At 37.7% G+C, this 27,638-nt stretch overlaps 2 protein-coding genes across 2 annotated transcripts; both read left to right on the top strand.

Annotated features, from left to right (window-relative positions):
- Positions 1–2,055: 2,055 nt before the first annotated feature.
- LOC311184972 (olfactory receptor 6C2-like) lies at positions 2,056–2,994 on the top strand (the record flags this gene model as incomplete). Its single annotated transcript, XM_084255307.1, has 1 exon — positions 2,056–2,994. The coding sequence occupies one exon, from the start codon at positions 2,056–2,058 to the stop codon at positions 2,992–2,994; it is 939 nt and encodes a 312-aa protein (XP_084111433.1).
- A 21,837-nt stretch (positions 2,995–24,831) lies between these two features.
- Positions 24,832–25,764, top strand: LOC311184981 (olfactory receptor 6C2-like; the record flags this gene model as incomplete). Its single annotated transcript, XM_084255316.1, has 1 exon — positions 24,832–25,764. One exon carries the CDS (start codon positions 24,832–24,834, stop codon positions 25,762–25,764), a length of 933 nt encoding a protein of 310 aa, XP_084111442.1.
- Between the last annotated feature and the right edge of the window lie 1,874 nt (positions 25,765–27,638).

Below are 27,638 nucleotides of genomic sequence, written 5' to 3'. Positions count from 1 at the left end.
GACCTGGTGTCTAGAATGTCATAAGAAATAAGAAGTAATTGAAGGTGCTAAATGCAATGAAATGTGCAAATAAAAATGGCTACACCTTGTTTAAACCTAAAGAAGCCAGAGGTAATCTGGCCAAGAACAGGTTCAGTGGAGAGGTGTGTTTAGAAGCCTTATAAGCATTTGAAGAGTAGGTTGGACGTCAGGGATTAATGACAATTATTGTAGAAGCTAAGGATAGACGTCATTTGGTGAATATATTTAATGTTTGTCGAGCTGATTATAACTTCAGTGACTTGATAACAAGGAGTCTAAGGTTTTCGGCCAGACAGCATGAAAAAGAATAATGTTCTTCAGCTATATACAGAACATTTTCTTACTTATAAGTGAATTTGGTTTGTATCAAATTGCTCTCTGTGTTCTGCACCAAAGCAAAGAATCAGTGAAGATAAGGTAAAGGTACAATTTCAGAAAGTCATTGGAAATATCTTTAAAAAAAAAAAAAACCCTTAAACATCCTTGTTTATTTTTTTACAATATAGGATTTTTTCCCCCTTAGTTGCAGTTACTGCAGGGGGAAATTTTTTTTAAAGATTTATTTATTTATGCATATAAGAGCTGGGGTACAGGCCAGAGATGCAGGGGGTGAGAGGATTCATCAGAGACAGAGTGGGGAACAGAACAGGCAGATCTACTGAAACACACTGCTGAGGGTAGCAGCGGGTGAGTCAGGAGAGGTCTGCTGCGCCATGTGGGTTGCTCCCTGGCCAGCCAGGGATCGAACTCATGCTGCAGAGGCTGCGGATTGCTTCATAGTGCGGTACTTAACCCTTTGTGCCACCAGAGAGCCCCAATGGGGGAAAAATTCTAAAAACAACTCTGCACCAGGCAAGAAAAAACTTTTTATTCAAATAGTGCAGATTGATAATATGATATAAATTTTAAGTGCATAATCATATAAATCAATACCTGTGTATATACACTACATTATTAAAGTGTCCTTTATAAATTTTGTGGGCTTGGTCATGGCTCTGCAAAAGAGTTCTTGAACAGTTCTGCTTTGTCTGACAGATAAGGAAACATCTTGTGTCATAATCACCCCTCATGTGTTTTCAGTTTCTCTAGGAATAAAAATGCTTCAAGGAGGTTATGAAATTGAGTAAAATTGCAGTTATTGAGAAGGGAATCTTTCTTAGAAAAAAGACATGCTAAAATTCATGATCTCATTCTTCCCTTGGGAACAAATGAGACATGGACCAATGTACTCCAAAGTCTAAATTAAAAGGATCCAATATATTTAATTAATAGCATGGAAAAATATGTTATATTTGAACTTTATTATTTAAAGAATACTTAAAAATTGATCTTTTAAAAACTATTGTTGTTATTTAGTACATTATAAAATCAACTTTGTTGATCTATTCATTCTTTAAAAAATATTTATTTTTATTTCTTTATGCATTCAAGAATTGGGGTGAAAGCCAGAGGTGGGGGTGGTGAGAGGATTCACCAGCAACAGAATAGGAGCAAAACAGACGGATCTACTGAAACACACTGTTGAGGGGAGCAGCTGGCGAGATAGGGGAGGTCTGCTGTGCCATGTGGGTCAGCTCCCTGGCTAGGGCTGGTGATAGCTTGATAGTGTGGAGACTTTAACCCATGCACCACCAGGGAGGCCAATATATTCATTTTAAATGAGCTAAATTAGAAGATAATGGAGCAGGGCATCTAAGAGTCAGTATTTTATTGAAAATTTTCCTTGATATAATGAATGTGTATTTATGTGTGTATGAGTGTGTGCCCGGGAACACAATATTACAAAATGTGTATCTTACCATTATTGTGGTCAAAAATGTTTGAAAGGTGGATTTCAAGCCTATCAAATGACATGTCACAGAGCTGAGCATGAATTATTTAAAAATATTCATTATCAAGCAACATAAAATACATGTGAGATCCAATGCTTGATTTTTCTATACAAAATCCATGTAAACTATTTTGCCCATCATCTTCTCAAGTTTTATCTCTCTCAATTTCATAGGCAAACTGGGACTAAGTCAGGAGCCAGGAATGAGAAACCATACAACACTAACCACCTTCATCCTCCTGGGATTGACAGATGACCCTCAACTGCAGATTCTGATTTTCATATTTCTACTTATCACCTACATGTTGAGTATAACTGGAAACCTGACCATCATCCTCCTCACATTAGTGGATTCTCACCTCAAAACTGCCATGTACTTTTTTCTCCAAAACTTTTCCTTCTTAGAAATCTCATTTACTTCTGCCTGCATTCCTAGCTTCTTGTACAGTCTATCAACAGGCGACAGGACCATTACCTATAATGCTTGTGCATCCCAAGTATTTTTTATAGCTCTTTTTGGAATAACAGAATTTTTCCTCCTGACCATCATGTCCTATGATCGGTACGTGGCCATCTGCAAACCCCTGCACTATGTGACCATCATGAACGACAAGGTCTGCAAAAGGCTTGTCTTCTCCTGTTGGATGATGACTTTATTGACCCTATTCCCACCATTTTCATTGGTCCTGGACTTAGAATTCTGTGACTCTAATGCCCTGGACCACTTTGTCTGTGATGCTAATGCTATCCTGAACATCTCATGCTCAGATACAAGGTTCCTAGAGCAGCTGCTTATTGTCTGCTCTGTGTTGATCTTCATCATGACTCTCTTGTGTGTGGTTTTATCCTACATGTATATCATCAGAACAATTCTAAGATTCCCCTCTGTTCAGCAAAGAACAAAAGCCTTTTCCACCTGTTCTTCCCATATTATTGTGATTTCTATCACATATGGCAGTTGTATTTTTATCTATGTCAAACCTTCAGCAAAAGATGAGATGACCATTAACAAGGGAGTGTCAGTCCTTACTACTTCCATCTCCCCCATGTTAAACCCATTTATTTATACTCTGAGGAATAAACAAGTGAAACAAGCTTTTAATGACTTAGTCAAAAGAATCATGATGCTCTCAAAGAACTAGGAAAATGTTGAGGGTGAGATCCCTAGGCCAATTTTCTTCAGTTTCTATCCCATATGTCTCATCCTGACCTAAACTTGGCTTTTATTTAGTGCTGACACTGACAAAGTCACCCCTGACTCTTCCCTATACATCAACATTTTTTAAAATTATTTTTAAATTTTTTTAATTTAAATTTTATTTTTATATTCCCCATATAATTACAACCCTCTTATTTTGACCCCAATCCCTCCTCTCCCTGCCTCCCCACCCCCCAGAGAGTCTCTGGTTCATAGTTGTTTGTTGATTTTGATATTTTCTTTCTTATAGTTATTCTTTTTCCTGGTCCCTTATTTAAGTTTTCTAGATTCCTGCTATGAGTGAGACCATCTGGTATTTTTCTTTTTCTTTCTGGCTTATTTCACTGAGTATGATCCCTTCCAGCGCCATCCATGTTGCTGCAAATTGCATGTGTTTATCTTTTTTGAATGCTGAGTAATATTCCATGGTGTATATGGACCACATCTTCATTTTTGAGAAATGATAAACTTTACTCAGAAAAAATGAGAATGGTTTTGATAGCCCTGAAAATAGAAACACGACTTTATTCTCAACCTTTCTTTTCCAATGGTGAAAGGATTGGGAGATTTGTCATAGCTATTGATGTAATAGTGTACATTATTTCTCCAAAGAAAACTTAGAGAGAAACAAAAGGAACCAATACTTTCGCTAAATGTAACAAGGAAAGAAATATCAAAATTCCAAAGTATATTTTGAAACAAGGATTAAGTATAAAGTATAGGATTTCAAAAGTCACTTAAATGAAGAAGCATTAAAATATTAAGGTTCTCATATTTTATTGAATGGAACCCTCCTATGTAAAAGTTACTCATACTTGCCAAAAGGGACTTGAATTACATTAAAATGGAGAGAGAAAGCACTGATAATTCCTGTTAAGGAATTAAAGTCTTCACTGAAATTACATAAAATAGATTGATAATGATGTATGAATTCAAGTGTTAAATGTTGGATGTAAATTAGTTAAAGTAATTAAATAGATGGCAGTGAGTCCAAGAAACTAATAGGACGAGAAGAGTGATAACCAGCAAGCCAAAGATACCAGGAAAAGAGAAAGAAGAAACTTAATATAATAGGAATGCTAATATCAATAAATTTTTTTTTCCTCAAGCGAAAACAAGCATTTTATTTAGGACTTCTCTGGTCTAAAATATACCCATGGACATGGACATGTTAAATCTCCTATAAGGAACATGTGGGATGCGTTGCTACATTAGATGCGTTGCTACATTAGATGCATTCATAGTCTGTAAAACATGAGTGTTTATAAGAAACAAAATAACACCAAACTCGTTTTTAGTGCCTGGCAGATTAAATTTTTTACAATAACCATGAGCTGGAAGCAACCTAAGTACCCAAAGACAGATGATTGGATAAAGAAGGTGTGGCATATAATCACAATGGACTATTATTCAGTTTTAAAAATAAGATGGAATTATGCCTTTTGCCACAACATAGATGGATTTAGTATTATTCGAGGTGAAGTATGTCAAAGAGAAAAACTATATATTAAAAAAAGGCAAAGAGGAACTCAATAAAACAAATCTGTATTTATTAGCATGGCAAATGACAACTTTTCCACTGGTACCTATGTATGTTATTTTCATGTATATTTATATATTTTTCCCACCGAAAATGGAAACATGAAAAAATTTTATATATTTTTTGCTAGTAATTTGTTATCTAAGAGTTGTTTCCAGAACCATGTCATTTTGTCAGGCAATTTGTTATTTGTTTCAGGTCTTACATTTGTGCATTTAATCCACTTTGAGTTATTTTTGTTTAAATTGTAGATTCTTTTTCATTCCAGTTTCATTCTTTTTCATGTGACTGTCCAGTTTTCCCAACACCATTTGTTGAAGAGACTGTTCTTTCACCGATGTATATTCTTTGTATATTTAATGTATATTCATGGATTAACTATTGATAGATTTGTGGGCTTTGCTTAGGCTTTTTCTATTTTTTTTTTTTTTTTTTTTAGTTTTGGAACCATACTGTTTTAATTGCTATAGTTTTTTTTAGTGCACTTTGAAGCCTGGAAAAGTGATACTCCCGTTCTTTTTCTTATTTTTTTTTTTTGGGCTGAATTGTTTGGCTATTTAGAACCCTTTGTGGTTCCATAAGAATGTAAGTAATGTTGAGGGGGCGGAGCAACATGGCGGCGAGGAGACGCTGCGAGTAAGATCTCCCATTAAAAATAGTTAATAGGGAGGAAAAGCGGCAGGTCCCAGTGAGAACTGGGACACGGAAGATAAACGGACGACTCCAGCAAACTGCCCAAAGAAGAAAGTTGCCATAAAAGAGGACCATAAGGGAGGGAAGCGCAGAACCCTGCTCCCCTCCCCCGCCCACAGAGGCGGCACTCTCCGACCGGCAGAGAGGAGGGAAACAACAAACCAAAACGGCCAACAAGAACAAACGACGCAGCAAGCGGGACTGTGAGTGGAAAGGAACTATTTCAGCCACCACACCCCGTGAACGGGAGCTGGGGAGAACCCTGCAGGATCCGCCGCGGAGGTGAGCTCCAGGCGCCATTAAAGAGAGCCCCGCCCCCCAGGAGGAGACCAGCACCAGCACACAGCCCCGGCCGCCCGGTAAGCTTGCGCGGAAAGAGGCGCACTGGAAAAGCAGACGCGGATCCGGATCGGATCGCAGCTGCCCAGGTCCCCGCGCCTGCGACCTAGGCTTGCGGGGAGACGGCGGAGGCCCTCCCTGAGTGAGCAGGAACAAGGCGCCCAGGCAGGGGAGCGGGATTCAAAAGGCGCCATTCCCGCGCCACTGATCTGGGCTACAGCCCGCGTCCTGGAACTGAGGGCTTTGGAACTGAGACCCGGGGCACGAAATTAGGGGCGTGGGTTCCCCACGACGGTGGGGCACAAGGCAGACACAGCACCCCAAATCCGTTGAGGTGTACCCTACCATCCCCGCTCTGCTCCCTGTCCCACGGGGTGGAAAATCAGCTCCCCAAGGGCTCTAGGAGAGATCTCTGGCGCCACCTAGCGACTTGACCCCAGCACAGGCTACTGAAGGAGCTAGTGGCCAGCTGGGGAGTTAGCCCACACCGGGCCCCTTCCGAACAAGTAGTCTGAGCCCACAGGGAGAGCGAGCACCCACAGCCGGGGCAGACCAGACGCGCAGGGAGTGTGTCCCACATCACCATTTTAGAACAGGGACATTTCTTCAGTAAAGACTACCTGCAGAAGGCTTCCTCAGGAGCCAGAGGTGAGCGGGGGAAGTTCGCCCACGCCAGACCCCCTCTGGCCTGCAGTCCAAGCCCAGAGGGGGAGCAGGAACCCACCGCCGGGGCAGACCAGGCGCACAGGGGAGTGTGTCCCCACATCGGCATTTTAGAACAGGGACCTTTACCTCCAGTAAAGGCTGCTTGAAACTGACAGATGACTCCTGGAAGAACCAGAGGGGAACAGAGAAGCCCACCCAAGATGCCGGCCAGTCCCAACAACACAGTGTCCCAACGCATACGGCAAATTAGAAAACAGACAGTAGGGAGGAGAAGAACCACACGCAACCTAGCAACTCTCCAGAGAAAAAGCACACCACAAAAAGAAAACCAGCCCCCAGATTGCAACGACAATAACTTGGAAGAATTTCTGAGCCTTCCAGAAAGAGAATTTAAAATTGCCGTGATTAAAAAACTGACAGAAGTCATAAAGGAAAACAATGATAAGGGAAAAATAATCAACGATCAGAAGAATGCAATTGAGTCCCTAGAGAGGGAAAACAATGGTCAGAAGAAAGAAATTGAGTCCCTAAAGAGGGAAGTAAAAGAAATGCAGGAGATCAAAGAATTAATGGAAGAACTAAAGAATTCTGGGAAAAGCAATGAAAGCAGAATAGATGAAATTGGAAGAACGAATAAGTAATCTTGAAGACACAGAAATAAAAAGAACCAAAACAGAAAAGGAAAGAGAAGTACGAAGGAAAAAGAATGAAGAAAGACTTCGGGAACTATCTGACTCCATGAGGAAAGGAAATATAAGAGTTATAGGAATACCAGAAGGAGAGGAGAGAGATGTAGGAACAGAGAAAATATTCAAAGAGATAATTGAAGAGAACTTCCCAAATGTGAAGAAGGAGCTGAAAATTGATATACAAGAAGCAAGAAGAACACCAAACTTCCACGACGAAAGGAAAAATACAGCAAGACACATAATAGTAAAGCTCCCAAGAATCCAGGAGAAGGAAAAAATAATGAAGCTGGCAAGAGGGAAGAAACAGATAACATTCAAAGGAAAGCCAATCAGGCTGACATCAGACTTCTCCGAAGAAACACTACGGGCAAGGAGAGAGTGGAGGGACATAGTCAACAGACTCCAAGAAAACAGATGCCAACCAAGAATACTCTATCCCGCAAAGCTCTCCTTCCTCTTTGAAGAAAGAATATGGACCTTCCCAGACAAACAGAAACTCCAGAATTTCATTGCAACTAAACCCCCACTCCAAAAAATACTACAAGGAGTCCTAAAGCCAGAACCTCAGAGGGACGAATAACAATGAAAGAAGGCCAAAAAAAAAAAAAGTTATTAAAAGAATAAATAAATAAAATCAAAGGAAAGACAAACACAATGGCAAATACAGATGTTAACATATCAATATTAACTCTAAATGTAAATGGACTAAACTCTTCAATAAAAAGACACAGAGTTGCAGCCTGGATTAAGAAACAAAACCCAACCTTTTGCTGTCTCCAGGAAACACATTTAGCTACAAAAGATAAAAATAGGCTCAAAGTTAAAGGATGGAAAACAATCCTACAAGCAAATGGACCAAAAAAGAAAGCAGGAACAGCTATACTTATATCAGATAAAACAGACTTCAAACTCAAAAAGATAAAAAGAGACCCCAAGGGTCACTACATTATGATCAAGGGGACAATACTTCAAGAAGAAATAACACTCATTAACATATACTCACCAAACAAAGGAGCACCAAAATATATCAGACAACTGTTGTCCTCTCTGAAAACAGACATCAGAGAAAACACATACGTAGTGGGAGACTTCAACACACCACTATCAACAATGGATAGATCAACAAGACAAAAAATAAGTAAAGAAACCAAAGCTCTAAATAAGGACCTAGAGCAATTGGGCTTAACAGACATCTATAGAACACTACACCCCAAAAAAACGGAGTACACATTTTTCTCAAGCGCACACGGATCATTCTCCAGGATCGATCACATACTGGGGCACAAGACAAACATCAACAGATACACCAAGATTGAAATCATATCAACCATCTTTTCTGACCATGAAGGCATCAAACTAGAAATAAACCATAAAAAGAAGGCAAGGAACTTTCCTACCTCATGGAGATTAAAAACCACACTACTGGAAGACCACTGGACTAATGAGGAGATCAAAGAAGAAATTAAAAAAATTTTTGAATTGAACGACAAGGAGGACACCAATATCCTAAATGTATGGGATGCAGCAAAAGCAGTAATAAGAGGAAAATATATAGCAATAGAAGCTCACATCAAGAAACAAGAAAGAACGCAAAGAAACAACCTAATCTCGAAGCTCAAAGATCTAGAAAAAGAACAACAAAAAAACCCCAAAACCAGTAGAAGAAAAGAAATAATAAAAACCAAAGCAGAAATAAATGAAATTGAAACTAAAAAAACAATCCAAAAGATCAATGAAACCAAGAGCTGGTTCTTTGAAAAAATCAATAAAATAGACAAACCCCTAGCCAGGCTCACAAAGGAAAAAAGGGAGAAAGCACAAATAAACAGGATCATCAATGAAAGAGGAGAAATCACAACGGACACAGCAGAAATCAAAAGAATAATCAGTAACTACTATGAACAGTTATATGGAAACAAGTTCAACAATCTAGAGGAGATGGACAAATTCCTACAACTCTACAATCACCCAAAGCTAGATAAAGAAGAACTAGAACACCTAAACAGACCAATTACAATTAGCGAAATTGAAATGGTAATAAAAAACCTCCCCAAAAACAAAAGCCCAGGACCTGATGGATTTACAAATGAATTCTACCAAACATTCAGAGACGAATTAGTGCCTATCCTTCACAAACTCTTCCAAAAAATTGAGAAGGAAGGGACAATACCAAACACGTTCTATGAAGCCAACATTACACTAATACCAAAACCGAACAAGGACAACACAAAAAAGGAAAACTACAGGCCAATCTCCCTAATGAACACTGATGCAAAAATCCTCAATAAAATTTTAGCTATCAGAATCCAACAATGTATCCATAAGATAATTCACCACGACCAAGTTGGATTCATTCCAGGGGCACAAGGATGGTTTAACATCCGAAAATCAATCAACGTTATCCAACACATCAACAAAAAGAAATATAAAAACCATATGATAATATCAATAGATGCTGAGAAAGCTTTCGACAAAGTGCAACACCCATTCATGATAAAAGCCCTTGAAATTCTTGGGATACAAGGAACATACCTCAACATCATAAAGGCCATCTATGACAAGCCAACAGCCAGTATCATTCTCAATGGTGAAAAGCTGAAAGCAATTCCATTAAGATCTGGAACAAGACAAGGATGTCCACTCTCACCACTGCTTTTCAATATAATACTGGAAGTCCTAGCCAGGGCAATAAGACAAGAGAAAGACATCCAAGGAATCCAAATAGGAAAAGAAGAAGTCAAACTATCACTATTTGCAGACGATATGATATTATACATAGAGAACCCCAAAAACTCCACAGAAAAGCTAATTCAACTCATCAATCAGTTCAGTAAAGTGGCAGGATACAAAATCAACACGCAAAAGTCAGTAGCCTTCCTATACATAAACAATAAATCTGAAGAAGAAATAAAAAAAACCATCCCTTTTGTTATTGAAACAAAAAAAATCAAATATTTGGGAATAAATCTAACAAAAGAGGTAAAGGACCTATACAAAGAAAACTATAAAACACTGTTAAAAGAAATAGAAGAAGACACAAAGAAATGGAGAGACATCCCCTGCTCATGGATTGGAAGAATAAACATTATTAAAATGGCTATCCTTCCAAAAGCAATATACAGATTCAATGCTATTCCAATCAAAATTTCAATGTCATTCTTCAAAGAAATAGAACAATTATTGATGAAATTCATATGGAATCACAAAAAACCCCGAATAGCCAAAGCTCTCCTGAAAAAAAAAAGGGAATGGAGGCATCACACTCCCAGACTTCAAACTCTACTACAAAGCCATAATCATCAAAACTGCATGGTATTGGAACAAGAACAGACATACAGACCAATGGAATCGAATAGAAAATCCAGAAATAAACCCACAGATTTATGGTCAACTAATCTTTGACAAAGGAGCAAAGACTATGCATTGGAGCAAAGAAAGTTTGTTCAATAAATGGTGCTGGGAAAACTGGGTGGCTACATGCAAAAGAATGAAGCTTGACCACTACCTCACACCATACACAAAAATCAACTCAAAATGGATTAAAGAACTAGACATAAGACCTGAAACCATAAAATATATAGAAGGAAATATAGGCGAAACACTACGTGATCTGCACATCAAAGACATCTTTACAGACACATCACCCAAAGCAGTGATAGTGAAGGCAAAGATAAACAGCTGGGACTACATCAAATTAAAGAGCTTTTGCACAGCAACAGAGACAATAACAAAAATAAAGAGAAACCCCACCAACTGGGAGAACATTTTTGCACCCAACACTAATGATAAAGGACTGATCACAAAATTCTGCAAAGAGCTGATGAGACTCAACAACAACAAAGAAAATAATCCAGTCAAAAAATGGGCAGAAGGGCTAAAAAGAAACTTCTCTGAAGAGGAAATGCAAATGGCCAACAGGCATATGAAAAAATGTTCAACATCACTTGTAATCAGGGAAATGCAAATCAAAACTACCATGAGATACCATCTTATACCAGTGAGAATGGCACATATTAAAAAAACTAGCAACAACAAATGTTGGCCACGGTGTGGAGAAAAAGGAACTCTTCTGCACTGTTGGTGGGAGTCAAACTGGTCCAACCACTGTGGAAAGCTGTGTGGAGATTTCTGGACCTACTAAACATAGAGCTTCCATAGGATCCAGCAATTCCACTCCTAGGTATTTACCCAAAGAACACAGAAACATCAATTCCAAAGAGCACCTGCACCCCTATGTTTATAGCAGCACTGTTTACAATAGCTAAGCTTTGGAAACAACCCAAATGCCCAAAAATAGATGACTGGATCAACAATATGTGGTCCATATACACCATGGAATATTACTCAGCATTCAAAAAAGATAAACACATGCAATTTGCAGCAACATGGATGGCGCTGGAAGGGATCATGCTCAGCGAAATAAGCCAGAAAGAAAAAGAAAAATACCGGATGGTCTCACTCATAGCAGGAATCTAGAAAACTTAAATAAGGGACCAGGAAAATGAATAACTATAAGAAAGTGAAAATCAAAATCAACAAAAAACTATGAACCAGAGACACTTTTAGGGGGGCGGGGGCAGGAGGGGAGGGATTGGGATCAGAATGGGGGGGCTGCAATTGTATGGGGAATATAACAATAAAATTTATTAAAAAAAAAGTTCTATAAAAATTATATAGGTATGCCAAAGAATGAAAGCAGTCATGACAATTGTAAAGAAATAAATTTAGAGGACATTGCTTTTTGACCTCAAAACTTATTAAAATGTTCATGTAATCAGGACAGCTTTATGTGAGGTTTATATTATGTCACTAATATCCCAATAGAAATTTTAAATGCAAAGTCATGAGAATTTATTCTTCAAAAATATATTAAAGAAGGAGGTAAAGGACTGAATCTGAGGGCTAGGAGTGATTCTGGTCACTTATAAGTCCTACACTTGGTCTCTCTCTCGTCCTGGGTACATGGAGAGCAGTCGTGGGTGATGTGGGCCATTTTCCCCGTCTCAGCAATGCGGAGCACACAGCAATAGACATCTGCTTGTAAATGGAACTGCACAATTCACCAGGCATCCTCTGGGCTCCATACAGTCCCTGGTATAAACAGACTGTAAATGGTTTTTGAACCAACGGATGTAAGGATGGGTGAATAAAAATGCGAACAAGTGAAAAAAAAAAAGAATGTAAGTAATGTTTATTCTATCTCATTGAAGAATACTCATTGAAATCTTGACAGAGATTGCATTAAATCTGTACGTTGTTTTTGGTGAAGATGGTCATATAGCAATATTAATTCCTCCAATCCATGAGCAGAGAACTTCTTTCTATTCTTTTAACAATGTCTCAGTTTTCATTACATAAGTCCTTTACCTCCTTTGTTACTCCTAGGTGTTTCATTTATATTTATATTTATTATTTTAATATTTACTTTATTTTTATTTATTTTTATTTTTATTTTTATTTTTTAATAGAGGCATGCTTTATTTATTTGTTTGCTGGTTTGTTTGTTTGTTTTGTTTATACATGCACTGGGTACAGTCAGAAGCGCAGGAGGGTGAGAGAATTCACCAGAGCCAGAGCGGGGAGCAGAGCAGGCAGAAGGACCGAAGGACACTGCTGAGGGGAGCAGCGGGCGGCAGGAGAGGTCTGCGCGCCATGTGGGACCCTCCTCCGGTGGCCGGGGAGCAGCCGAGGATCGAACCGGCGCTGCAGAGGCCGCGCACAGCTTCGCAACCCAGCGCTCAACCGCTGCGCCACCGGGGAGGCCCAATATTTACTTTATTTTTAATGAGGTAAAAAAGGAACCATGAAATCAGTACAATTAAGTTAGTAAAAAAAAAAGAGTGACTTATGAAAATTTTGTTAAAAATAAGCAATAATATGTGAGTATTTATGCATACACATTGACTGGATTGCAATACAAAATGTGTTTCTCCTATATATTGTACTCAGATGTTTGAAAAAACAAGATTTCAAACAATAAAATGACATTTAGGAGAGAGGAAAGCATAAATAGCTTTAAAAAGTCATCTAGTCAAATAAAATGTATTGCTTACCTTATCTAACCAAAAATTCATTTGAAAATCTTTTTTTCCTGTTTCCTGAGTCTCGTCTCTCAGGTTTAGGTACAGACTGGCTGGAAGGCAGGCAGGATTACCTACTTCCATCTCCCCCATGTTGAACCCATTTGTTTACTCTTTGAGGAACAAACAAGTGATACAAGCCTTTAATAACTTAGTCACAAAATTGTACTCCTCTCTGGGAATTCGGGGAATATTGAACTAATAGTTCATAAAATCTTTCCATTTCCACCACTTTTTTTTTTTTTGCTTCTTCTTATCTTTCTTTCTATAAAGTAGAAATCTCTATCAAAGAACAGCTTACTTTTCCTTATCGAGTATCCTATTTGTCAAAAAAGGTACAAGAACAAAAAATGACTTAGACACAGTGATATTCTTTTATATCTCTATCAAAATATATGAATAAATGTGTAGATATCTGCTGAATGAAGGCACTGATAAGAACAATATTCAGAATTTATGGAATCAGGATTTCCCATTTGGAAACTGAGCATGGAACTTAAAAATAGCAGAACATTATCATGCTATCTTATAGGTATCATTATCATGCTATGTTGTGCTATCTTATACTTTCAAACACCATTTTGTCAATACTTTAAATAGGTTAAAAAATCTCCTTTAAGGAATTCACATGCTTATTTATTCAACAGTTTATATTGATCTCATTTTTCATGCTTGGGACATTCTCTTCAATTATCTCCTTGAATAATTTCTCGGTTCCTTTGTCTCTCTCCTCACCTTCTGGAATCCCTATAACTCTTATATTTCCTTTCCTTCATGGAGTCTGATAATTGTCAAAAAGTTTCCTTATTCTTTTTCTTTGTATTTCTCTCTCTTTTATTTCTGCATCTTCCAGAGTACTGATATGTTCTTCCATTTTATCAATTCTGTTTTCATTGCTTTTCCCAGTGTTCTTTATCTCTTCTAGTAATCTTTTAATCTCCTGTGTTTCTTTTAAGGTCTCATTTTCATTCTTCAGTTCATTGATTATTTGTCTCATATTTTTTTCCTGTTCGTTTTCTCTATGCTTTTTAATCATGATGATTCTGAATTCTCTGACAGGCAGAGAAGTTCTTCCATGTCATTGTTGTTGAGTTCTGGTGACTGATTTTCTTTTTGTGGTTAGTCCTTCCCTGCGGGCTTGCTTGGTTATTCATATTTTTCCTTCTCCCTGCTGTTTGCGTTCTAATTAGTTCTATGCATTGGGACATTGTGCCACTGGTGTTGGAAAGCATCTCTTTGGGGTGCTCCATCAGGGGTGTTGGAAACTGTTTACCAGACTGAGACCAGTACTGTTAGCCCAAAACGCCTCTGGGGTATTGATGCTGTGGTTGTGTTGCTGGGCACTGTCCCTATGGTTCTGTCCCTCAGTTCCAGAAGGAAGTCCCTTCCCTCCAACTATCAGCTAGTTGGCGATTTTGTTCTGGTTACTAGGTGGCGCCGGAGACCTGTACTTTCCGACCTGTGCTTTTCCCCAGTAGATCTCTGGGAAACAGGGGTGACGGAAGGGAGCACCTCAACACAGGGGCTATTACTCATGCTGGGTGCTGAGTCTGCACTGGGTTCACCCGGTACTGTGCCCGCAGCTGTACAGCTCCCACGCCCTGAATTCTGCACCATAGGTCTCAGTTCCAGGGCTCTCAGATCCCAAACGCAGGCTGTCACCCTGTGTGGTGCCCACTGCTATGGCCTGCTCCATGCCCTGGATCCCATACCTGGCTCTCGGTTCCAGAATGCAAGCTGTCACATTGGAGCTTTAGTAGTCTTGCTCCTTGCCTCATTTCCCTTCTCACCCCTGTTTGCGTGGCCCACCCCCTCTCAGAGCTAGAGGGTGGTTTTGGAATCCCTGGCTTCCAACTATCAGGTATTTGGCAATTTTGTTTTGATCACTAGGTGGCACCGGAGACCTTTCCTAGTATCCTTCCAGAGCTGCTTTTCCCCCATATGTCTCTGGGGAACAGAGAGCGGGTGGAGTGGAGCGCCTCGATGGCCGTGGGGTGCTGTGCCTGCCCTGTGCCCTGCCATTGTGGGGATCCCACACCCCGAATTTCATGCTCCGGTTCTCAGTTCCAAAGCCCTCAGATCCAGAATGTGGGTGGTAGCCCAGTTCAATGCCTGCAGATCTGGTGTCTTTTACACCCTGATCCTGTGCCCGGGTGCCTGATTTTGATTACCCAGTGAGGGTCATTCACCTCAGTAATGGCTCCCGCGTGTCTCCCCACAATCATAGGTTGTGTGCATGGAAACCTGGGAAGCTGCAATTCTGTGTATCCTTTTTGAGCATGGGCAAGCTTACCGCTGGCCTTTGGCTATTCGCAGGTCTTTCCACCCAGTCCCATATGTAAAAGAAAAACTTTCTCTTATCAAACTACTTTGTTTTTATGAATGATGGCAGAGGTTTTTTTCCATTACCAGGAGCACATACTGGCTGTATTATTTCCTTAAGTAGTTTTTCATGACCATGGACTCCAAGATAAACAAAATCCAAAACTTTTTCTTTTTTAAAGATGTCTCTCAATATGCTCCCTTTGTCAACTATTTAAGAAAATCTACTCTATACCAATATTTTTAATCTTTTATGTCTAATCTTAGTTTTTCCTGCTTCTATCATTAAAAAGTTATGTCTGGCAAAACAATTTATCTCTTCTTTATATAAATACTTCTTAGCTTGAACAAAGCATCTAGACATTGTCTGAATTTTACAGTGATTTCCAGAATTGAGAGAGTAATTTATAGTAATTTATAACTCTCAATTTTTCGTAACTCTCACATTCCTTGCATCTAAATATCTTTGTCATTTATTGACTAAAAAATGACCATAATATATATTTCTTTTATCTACTCTCATATGTCAGTCTCTACATGGATTCTAGATTTTTCTTATTTTGAATGGAAAGATATGTTTCTAGGTCAATAAATCTAGCAAAGAAAAACTAAGCCCTAAAAATAATAATTGTTATAGAGGAAAGGTGTATGTCTCCTAGTAACCAGCAGTCAGACATTTTTCTCTAAGTCACTGATTACCAAATTCATTTAATTAATAAGAAAATAGTGAGGTGCAGATGTTGTTATATCAATAAACTCTTTATATGCTATAAAGTTATTTAAAATGTTTAATCAAAAAAGGAAAAAGTATACCAGCTTCTACAAATCACTGGTAAATCTACCTTTGATTTCCTACAAGAATTGCCTTAGTTTATATTTTGAAAAACTCTCAAATGCTAAAGTATCTTCATATGCACATACTGAGGTTCCTGTATTTCATTTCAGACTGCAGAAAAACACAATCAGTGGTAGTGTAATCAGTTATGAATGCTCTCACATCTTGGAAAATTTTTAGTGATAAATTGAAAAAAACACTTAACATGTGAGTCAAATGTAAAAAGGTGGAGTTTATTTTCTGTGCTTCTGTAATTTTTCCACCTCCTCATTCTTTCTTTATTTATTTTAAAAGATTTATTTATTTATGCATAAAAGAACTGTGATAGAGGCCAGAGGTAAGAGGGGTGAGGGGATTCACCAGAGACAGATTGGGGAACAGAACAGGAGGATCTACTGAGCAGCAGAAGAGGCAGGAATCTACCCAAAAGACACAAAAACATGAATTCAAAAAAAGGACACCTGCATCCCTATTTTTATTGCAGCACTATTCACAATAGGCATGATATGGAAACAACACAAATGCCCCAAAATAGATGACTGAATCAAGAAGATGTGGTATATATACACAATGGAATATTACTCAGCAATCAAAAAAGACAAACTCATGCAATTAGCAGCAACATGGATGGAAGCGGAAGGGAATATGCTCAGTGAAATAAGCCAGAAAGAAAAAGAAAAATATCAGGTGATTTCACTTTTAGGAGGAATGTAGGGGAACCAAATAAGGTATCAGGAAAAAATATTATAATAAATTAAAAAACAAAAACCAAATTTAACAGGCAATATATAAATCAGAGTCATTCTGCAGAGGAGGGGAAGGGAGAGGGATCAAAACAGGGATCTTCCTTGGGTGGGAAGAGCACAAGGGACTATGGTGATGATACAGGGGTGAATTGATGGCGGGAATTTTATGGGAACTACACCTGAGAGGAGAAAGCATACACTGCACAAAAAGGAAGAATGATATAAAATATATACATATACAACACACATACACACATATGAATAGGGGATCATTCTCTTGATTTATTTCTAAGATTTGAAAGTCTTTTTCAATAGTTCACTTGTACAATCCTTTTAACCTCTACTCCTTCATTTTCCCTTATAGTTTAGACTACAGAATGTAGAAAAATTATGATGCAAATTTGTATTTATTGACAAGGAAAAGTAAGTGTTTTGACTATATTACACTATTTTTTTAAAGGCAAACAGTAGTTTCATTAAAATTATATTAGAAAGCAAAAATAATGGGTATGACTGTGCCATTTTAATGTGTACTTATATATTTTCAACTGAAAACACAATTATGAAATCTTCTTTAACTTTTGCTCACACATTGCTCACACTGATTTGGAGAACTGCCAGAATTTTGTTTTTTTTATAGGGCAGTTTGAACGTGTCTATTAACGTTATTATAACCTATTGTCTTTGAAGACATGGTCTTCCTGACACTCTGTTGGGCTTTGCCAACCTCAGTTCATGTTATTCTAGATTCATTAAGTCATGTGTGAACTTTGGTCACAAAGGGCCTTTATTCACACAGAGGGCCCTGCATATCCATAAGAGACTGAGATAATAAAACATTTCTCTCATGTCATTGGTTACAAGTCTCCTTCTGCTTTGAGATATCCACAATCAGGTTTCTGAATTTTTTACTAATACCTTACATTTGTCAGGGATTTAAAATAATGTGTTTTTTATTTCAGTTCTGAGGTGCAATAAAAGTGTTTCTTAGACTTAACATGGAATAGACTCTCCACAGGGCATCTCTGTGTGGGAGGAGCTACTAAAAATGATGACAGCACATCTGTTCCAAAAAATGCAGGAATATGTAAGCCTTTATGAAGGGGCCTTTATGAACGTACTGACTGCACATCCATCCTGGACACATTAGATTGCATATTCAGCTCAAGCCAAGTTGTCTTCCATATGAGTAAGTATATTTTTGCTTGGTAATTTCAATTTCTTTCTTCATTCATTTTCCCTCTCACTGATTTGAGAAAAGTGTTAGACTTCTATGTTTAAAACTAAGATGGTGTGAATTAATTTGGATATTTCAGGCAAAGCAAATAATTATTTCAGACACTATTTGGTTCTAGAAAATTGAGATGGAAAGTGATCAGCAAGATGAGTACCAATCACCTATAGATTATGAAGATGTATGTTGTCAATGGATTCATCAGTACTGGTTGGAACAGAATGCTGTGAAGGACATCGGAAGTGATTTACCCACACTGTAATTCTATCAATCACAATTTATTTTTTTAAAGATTTATTTATTTTTATAAATAAATACAGGCCAGATGCATGGGAGGGTGAGAGGATTCACCAGAGCCAGAGCAAGGAATAGAACAGGCAGACTGATGAAATACACTGCTGAGGGGAGCAGCGGGCACGATAGGAGAGGTCTGCTGCACCATGTGGGATTCTTGCTGGCCAGCCGGGATCGAACCGGTGCTGCAGAGGCTGTAGACAGCTTCACAGTAGGGAGCTCAACTGCCTGTACCACCAGGCCTTCGATTACAGTCTATTTATCCAAGTTATAATTAGATTGTCCTTTATTAGAATGTCAAATTAACTGCAATGTGATCCATTAGGCATTTCTGTTCCAATTAAGTGCAAATATTCCAAGGAAGACAGTAGCTAGAGAACACACCCGATGCATTTATTGTTAAACATTCATGAAAACCCGGATATCATGGGAAGGAGGGTCTGACTATTTGAAGGAGAGAAATGATGCAGAATCTGAAACACTGCTCAGAGTCAGGTTGACAGAGCAAGTCCTGAGGGACTAAGGGTTTTCTCAATTTGTTCCAGGCAGGTCAATTCCTATGGAATTATATTTAAAGAGCAGTGATTATTGTGTAATAATTTCTCCTCCTGAGCTTGGGTTAGGTCTCCTCTCAGGCCTGGTAATTGTAGATATTTTCTAATGTAGAAGCTGATGCTATCAGTGGAGACTGTTTTGTTGGACAAAAAATGTACTTAAATTAAGCAAACACTGGAAAAAAAACACACAGTTTTTGTGATTACAAAATACATCATAGAGGTAAAAAACATTTATGTATAGTTACAGCTAATAATAGTCTCAGTGAAAGTGCTTTTTCTTTTCTTTTCTTTTCTTTTTTTAAAAAGATTTATTTATTTATGCATACAAGAACCGGGGCACAGGCCAGAGGAGTGGGTGGTGAGAGGATTTACCAGAGACAGAGTGGGGAGCAGAATAGGCAGACTGACCAAAATACACTGCTGAGGATGCAGCGGGCAAGTCAGGAGAGGTCTGTTGTGCCATGTGGGTTGTTCTCTGGCCGGGGATCGAACTTATGCTGCAGTGGCTGTGGATAGTTTCATAGGTTGTGTCTTAACCCCTTGTGCCCCTAGGGAGGCCCTGAAAGTACTTCTTCAACCTCAATATGGTTGAAAGTCATTAAGACTTGGATTTTTTATTTACAAACAGAAATGTCTTCCACGACACAAATTACATAATAAAGGCTCAGAAGGAAAAGTGGAGAACTATGGTCTAACATCCAAAATTATAGGGACCTGGAACTCTGAACTCAATACTCTAATAGAACAGAGAACATTCACAGTTGTCAAGATTCACCTGCTTCATAGAGAATGTAGGAAAGAAAACCCAATGCATCACACTGGCTATTGCTTAGTGGCCACATATACTAGGGTTTTATAGTAAGTAAGTGTTATAGTAATTTATGGCCATATATAAAGAGTTGAGAACCAAGATGAAAATACGTAATAAGGAGACAATATATTAGGGGTAGAGATGTTAACTGAGAATGTGTCAAGGATCTGTCTGTGTGTTTTTTAATGACTGAAAATGTTCATGAATGAGACTTTATTGACAAAACTTAGTAAAATGAACCCTAAAGTCTGATTCCAGAAACTATAAGATGCACTGGAATTATACTTCTCCTTAGTCATCAGACCATGGCAAAACAATACAGAGATTTGGGGTAACATCTAGATAACATTAGACATAGTCTCAAAAAATGCAGCATCCCTTTATATCATTTTCAAATAGAAAAAACATTCAAAATATCATTTAAAGTAGTTTTTCCAAGGTTGCTTATTCTTCTCTTATATGCAAATGTTAAATTCACCTTTTCTTTATATCCACCAACATTTATGGAAGCCCATGTGCCCTCAGAGGTAAGTGTGGTGCTGGGGAAACAAGGTTAAAAAAAAAAAAATTTACCGGCACCACTTGGACATCTAATCAGAGCTGCAGAGATGTAATCATTGGCTACAGCTGGAATAGTAAGTGGACAAGCTCCTCCAGTTGATACCTAAACTAGAACTGGAAAGGGGGTGGCTGAGACTATTTGTGGCATACAGATCAGCCGAAGGAGGGTCAGGTTAAGCCAAATTAAGAACTAGCCCTAGAAATCTGATATTAAACTGAGGTTACCAGAGTGGGTGGGGAAAGGTGAGAGCAGCATGGGGAGGGGCACAGTGGCCTGTGGTGAGGATGTAGGTGTTTTGGTGGTGGGGATGGTGTGGTAACTCCACCAGAAGGGGGAGATCCGATATTTTTAAACAGAATGATGTCAGCCAATGTTAGTTCTATAATAATAAGTAAATAAATGAATAAATATCAATTGCAGTTTAAATGAAGGATCTAAGACACTATTAAATAGCGATGTAAATAGATCCCTGGACTCTTTAAAATGCTCAGCTATCTTTTTTTTTTTTTTTTTGGAATGTGCTATTGCCAAAACAAACAAACAAAACTTTGCTTTTCTTGCAATGAATGTAATTCTATTTTTATCAGTCCACCACTATGTAGTGGCTTTCAAGGTGATAACTGTGACAATGCTAGACCACACGAGTAAATTAACATCTCCTTTGATTGGTAATAAAGTTTCAGATATACGGTGTCATTGGATCTTAAAACATCAGTGTTATATGTTCTTAAGAACTTCTCACTGAACTCCTATTCCAGATTTTTAACACAGCTGACTAGCTTGGAGTCAACATGATTTTGAAGCTATAATCTAACTCTCAAATGACATATTCTAGTCATTATGGATTAAACAATTTTTCATTTTTAGCAGACTCTCCAGGATATTTTTTTTAACATTTCAATCACTTTTATTTATTTTTTTAAATTTTTTAAAAAATAAATTTTATTTTTATATTCCCCATACAATTGCAATCCCCTTATTTTGACCCCAATCCCTCCCCTCCCCACCCCCCACCCCCCACAGAGTGTCTCTGGTTCATAGTTTTTTGTTGATTTTGATTTTCACTTTCTTATAGTTATTCATTTTCCTGGTCCCTTATTTAAGTTTTCTAGATTCCTGCTATGAGTGAGACCATCTGGTATTTTTCTTTTTCTTTCTGGCTTATTTCGCTGAGCATGATCCCTTCCAGCGCCATCCATGTTGCTGCAAATTGCATGTGTTTATCTTTTTTGAATGCTGAGTAATATTCCATGGTGTATATGGACCACATCTTCTTGATCCAGTCATCTATTTTTGGGCATAAAATGCTCAGCTTTCTAAAAGATATGTAAAGTTGGTTACACAATACAGTCCACTTATTTTTCAAAATGATTAAGAGAAAGATAAAGCCTCACGATTGAGGGTCCTATTAAAACAGCAGATCTTCCCTGATGCATGAATCAGTCAGCCCTGCCTGTGGGTAGCCTGGGAGACTGACTGTGGCAGCGGGCCTGCAGGGGATAGATGTGTCCTCTCATCTGAAGGAGGGCATATGTCAGAGCTACCAAATAAGACTCTTTGTATCACAATAAATATACTTCTGATATCTATGTGAAATGTTTTCTTTAAATTGTTGATGAGGAAGAGCTCTTTGTCTTGAAGAAGCAGCGGAAAGTGAACGTTATTGTAGTTGATGGAAGTGGCTGAGGGACAAGGGACCGCTGTTGGCACTAACCCAAATGTAAGAGTTCTTGTTCCCAGGTGTTTATGTTTCTGACAGGTGTACTGAGGAGGCATGAATCACAGCCATAAAAGCTATGAGTTCTCTGTGCCATTCAGTGGGATGTTTGTTAACTTCTTTGCCTTGATGCAGTGATCATGGACATGCTGAGTGGGCAGACAGGCTAAGGTGTGAATAGAGCCAGTCACTAAATTAAGAAGGGAGAAATGTTCCTTAATTAGACTCGGGATATGCCAATGAAAGGAGCCATATCACTTGTATTTAAGGAAGAATGCCATCTCCTATGATCTGAGGGAATATAGTCATCAGAATTATTTCTTTGTCTCTAATTAAGGAGTTATAGGTTTGTTATAATAAATGAGATGAAAATCTTGTTTGAAGAAATTTTTATCTGCTCACTCGTCAAAATCAGTGATGAAATGCCTACCACCTTATTCCTGTGAAAATGACCCATAGTAAAACAAGTAACAAAACCCCAGAAATGATAAATGTTCGTGAGGGTGTAGAGAAAACGGAACTCTTTACTCTGTTGTGGGAATGTGGACTAGTCCAGCTCCTGTGGAAAACAATATGGAAGCTGTTCAAAATATTAAAATAGATTTACCAAGTGCTGCAGAAATTCCATTCTTTGGAATTATCCAAAGCATGCTAAATCTCTAATTCGAAGAGATCTGTGCACTCCTGTGTTATATGTAGTACTGTTCACAATAGCCAAGTTATTGAAACGAACTGAATTCCCAACAACAGGTGAGTGGATAAAGATATGGAATACTACTCTGTTGTAAAAAGAAATGAAATGTTGCCATTTGTAATAACATGGATGAAATGGGAGGGGATTAAGCTACGTGAAATAACTCAGATGGAGAAAGATAAACACAGGGTGATTTCACTCACGTGCAGAATATGAACAAAACAAAGGGACACAGAACTAACCAAAAAAACCCCTTGAAATATGATTGCAGAATTGAAGATACCAAAGAGGAGGGTAATGATGGGGAAAAAGGGTGCAGGGAGCCCAGGAGTCTATGGTAAGGACTGTGGGTGTTTTTGGAGTGGGTACAGGGTGGTAACTGACATTTGAAAATGTGTAACCCTGTCCCCCTAAATCATGCACAGTATTGTAAACCAAGTTACCTCAATTAAACAAAGTAAGTCAAAAAGAAATGTTCATCACAGATGAGGAGCAAGTTTAGTGCTTTATTTCAGCTACGCTTGCCACATAAATGTGCTGTTTAGGCAAGTTATTTTAGTAAAGTTGAGGTGCTGAATGTGGCTGTTTATTGATAATGATAGATAAAAAGTGTTCTTTTCCAATATTTTCTAGTTGACAGTGAAGAAAAACAATCACCAAGTTGGAAAGTTTTAAAAGGGTACTGGAACTCTCTCTTTTCTTTTTATTAAAAAATTAAAAAAAATATTTTTGATTAGAAGACTGGAGTATAGGGGGTGAGAGGATTCACCAGAGACAGAGCGAGGAGCAGAACAGGCAGACTGACTGAAATACACTGCAGAGGGGAGCAGTGGGCGCGACAGGAGGTCTGCTGTGCTCCCTGGCTGGGGATTGAATTCAGACTGTCTAGACGATAGCACTGAGACTTAACCCCTGGGCTACCAGGGAGGACCCCTTTCTCTTTTAAATAGAAACATCCTTTTAAAACATGGTCTAGTATTCCACAGTCCAGTTTGCTGTGTTAACATAAAGTGTACTCTCTTCAATGAAATGTTACAATACTTATTTAAAGTTTCATTATTCAAAATGGTTCATCCTGAGGAAAAAAGAAGAGAACACGTAGAATTGAGTATGAATTGCTTAAGTATAAAAATTTACACATTGGTGTAAATTTTTATTTTTTAATCCATCTCCCCAAATTGTTTTATCTAAGGGCCTCACTGTCTCTTTAAAAATAAAACAAAACAAGACAAAACAGAAAACCATTTTATATTTTTCAGATTCCAAAAGAAACACTTATTTATGGAAGATAATTTGGAAAATGTATGCAAGTATATACAAAGAAATTAAACCCACCCATTATCCTTTCATCCCCGAATAGCCAGAGTAGAATGTATTCTTGTGTTTCTTCCCAAGATAATTTATGGACAAAATATTGATATCTTTTCATCAATTATTTTATTGACATAAATTGTGTCACAACATTGTACATAACTATATAATTTTTAGCATACTGGAATGATCTATTCTTATATTTCGGTTTATTTTTTACTAAACATTCATCAATAGGAAATATTTTTAAATTAAAAATAATTTTTATAATTATTTTCTTCAATCTACAAGTCATGTTCAATTAATAATTATAAAATTAGGCAATTTAATATTTAATTTTGTTGATATAGGGAAATTAAAAGAGATTTATAGGAATAGTATGGTTGAAGGCTAGTCATTACCTGAAAACTTTTTTACAGATATGCAACAATATACATATATGTGATATACATATTTGCTTGAATGAAATGAAAAATATATTTATCATTAGATGTTATGCTTTCAATGTTTGAAAAGCAAAGTTTCATAGCAATTTAATGTCACGTTAGAAGAGCAAAAGACATAAATAGCTTTAAAAGTCATTATAAAAAATATATATTGCTTACTCCTTATAAATGAATCTTTCTTCCTCCTTCTGTGTCTTCTATATTTCAGATTTAGACACAGATTGTAAGGAAGTCAGGAGCCAGGAATGAGAAACCACACAGCAATAACCACCTTCATCCTACTGGGATTATCAGATGACCCACAGCTGCAGATTATAAGCTTCATATTTCTATTAATTGCCTACATGTTGAGCGTAACTGGAAACCTGACCATCATCCTCCTCATTTTAGTGGATTCCCACCTTAAAACTGCAATGTACTTTTTTCTCCAAAATTTTTCCTTCCTAGAAATTTCATTCACTTCTGCTTGTATTCCCAGATTCTTGTACAGTCTGTCAACTGGTGACAGGACCATTACCTATAGTGCTTGTTTAAGTCAAATATATTTTGAATATGTGTTAGCAGTAACAGAATTTTTCCTCCTGACCATCATGTCCTATGATCGGTACGTGGCCATCTGCAAACCCCTGCACTATGTGACCATCATGAACCGCAGGGTCTGCCAAACACTTGTCTTCTGCTGTTGGATAATGACTTTGCTGCTGATGTTGCCACTATTTATTTTGTTATTGGGCCTGGAATTCTGCGACTCTAATGCCATCGACCACTTTCTCTGTGATGCTAATCCTCTCATGAAGATCTCATGCTCAGATACTTGGCTTGTAGAACAGATTCTTGTTGTCTGTTCTGTGTTGATCTTCATTATGACTCTCGTGTGTGTGGTTTTATCCTACATTTATATTGTGAGAACGATTCTAAGGTTCCCATCAGCCCAGCAAAGAAAGAAGGCATTTTCCACCTGTTCTTCCCACATGATTGTGCTTTCCATATCCTACGGCAGCTGTATCTTTGTCTACATCAAACCTTCAGCAAAAGATGACACGGCTATGAATAAAGGGATTACACTATTAAATACTTCCATCTCCCCCATGTTGAACCCATTTATTTATACTCTGAGGAACAAGCAAGTGATACAAGCCTTTAATGACTTAATTAAAAAATTATACTCCTCTCAATGAATTAGGGTAAAGACCTAATAAGGAGCCTAATAATACTTTAAATCTACCCCCCCTTTTTTTTTTACTTCTTCTTGTCTATGTCTTTATAAAGTAGAAAGCTCTATCAAAGAACTGCTTACTTTTCCTTATAGACTAACCTATTTGTTAAAAAAAGGTACAAGAACAAGATTTGACTTAGAATCAGTAATTAAATATCTTTCTAGTGTCAACAGTTATAAACAAATGCACAGAAATCAGCTTAATGAATGCATTAATAAGAAAAATATTCAAAATTCATGAAAATAGGATTGCCATTTGGAGACTGAAGATGGAACTTAAAAATAGTAGAGCATTATCATGCTGTCTTAGAAGTAACGATTTCAGAGAACTTTTTGTCAAAACTAAACTCTCCTGTATGAAGTTTAGATTCTTATTTATTCAAGATTTGATGTTAAGATGGAGCTAATTATGACTATTTCTTAAAATGGAATAAACTTTAGAATATAAAGATAATGGCACAATCTTTTTTGTGTTCAAAGAACAAGTACCTACTAAAACCATGTATGAAATTTTCAATTGCCAAACTGTAACAGGGTGGTCCCCAGGAAAAGGGGAAGTTTTAGATTTCCTGCCCCACCCAAAGGAGGGTGGAGCTGAGCAGGGAGAAGAGAAGAAGCTGGAGAAAGGACGAAGAAAGGAAGGAAGCAGGATGGAGCCAGAAGGAGACCTGGAGGAGGCACATGGAGCCGAGAGACAAGTGAAGAAAGTGCTTGCCTTTTGGTCTTGGACTGGGTGACACAGACATGGGTGAGAGACCTGCATGGAGGTGACAATGGCAGCTTTTACCTTGATTTTGATTTTGCTGTTTTCCTTCCAGACTTGTCTGGTTGTTTCTGATCCTTCTCTGTGGGTCCCCTCTGAAAGGTGCTTAGGACTTATGGCAGTTTTGGGGCCTTGCTCTGGGCCCATCCTGTTTGGGTGGTCTTTAACCCACAAGGGGACAGGTAACTTTGGGTGCTTGATATAGAAACGATATTCTTTGCCTTTCTTGTATTGTTTACTAATTGTATTAAAGTTCCTTTTCATTAAAGTCTCATATGTTTTGTGTTGATGCGGCGGATGGCAGCACCTATTTAGAGCAGGCAGGTTTGAGGGGTCTGCCCCTCTCCCTGCCCTGTAAGAAAACTACTTCTCTTTTAAGATACATATATAAAATTTTTCTTTTTAATGAGTGGTTTTTTTTTTTAAAACCAGGATCATAGACTGGTTCTATATTCCCCCATAGAGTTTTTCACAAATATGGTCCCTAAGTTAAAAGACTTCAAAATTTTTTCTTTTTGAAAGATTTATCATGCTTTAGAAAAATCTTCCCCTACTGATAACTCTTTCTCAATGTTTCCTTTTCCCACTCTTTACAAATATCTAGTCCATATCAAAATTTTATCTTTTATCATATCACTTTTTCTGCTTCCAATATTTCAAATTATGCTGCCCAAATAATAATTTGTCATATTGTATAATTTATCATATTGTATAACAATTATACAATATTTGTGTAATTACTTCTGAACTTGAGCAAGCTCTAGAGGATTTTCTGAGTTTCAAGGTGATTTTCAGAGTTGAGTGAGATCAATTTATTGCAATTTTTATATTTCCTGTGTTTAAACCTACTTTGTTGTCAATTTACTAAAAATGACAATAATATATATTTCTTTTATCTTATGTAGTCAGCTTCTACATGGATTCCTGTTTTTTCTTTATTAATTAATGAAAGTGTAGGTTTCTAGGATGCTAATTCTAGTAAAGAAAATATAGGCCCTAAACAATGTGTCCAAATAATTGTCATAGAGGAAAACTGTATGTCCTCTAGTCATAAGCATTCAGACATTTTTCTT

Source organism: Talpa europaea (genome assembly GCF_964194135.1).
Source record: "Talpa europaea genome assembly, chromosome: 15".
NCBI classification, from domain to species: domain Eukaryota; kingdom Metazoa; phylum Chordata; class Mammalia; order Eulipotyphla; family Talpidae; genus Talpa; species Talpa europaea.
Note: the sequence above shows the minus strand (reverse complement) of the source record. Positions and strands in the feature narration are given on the sequence as shown.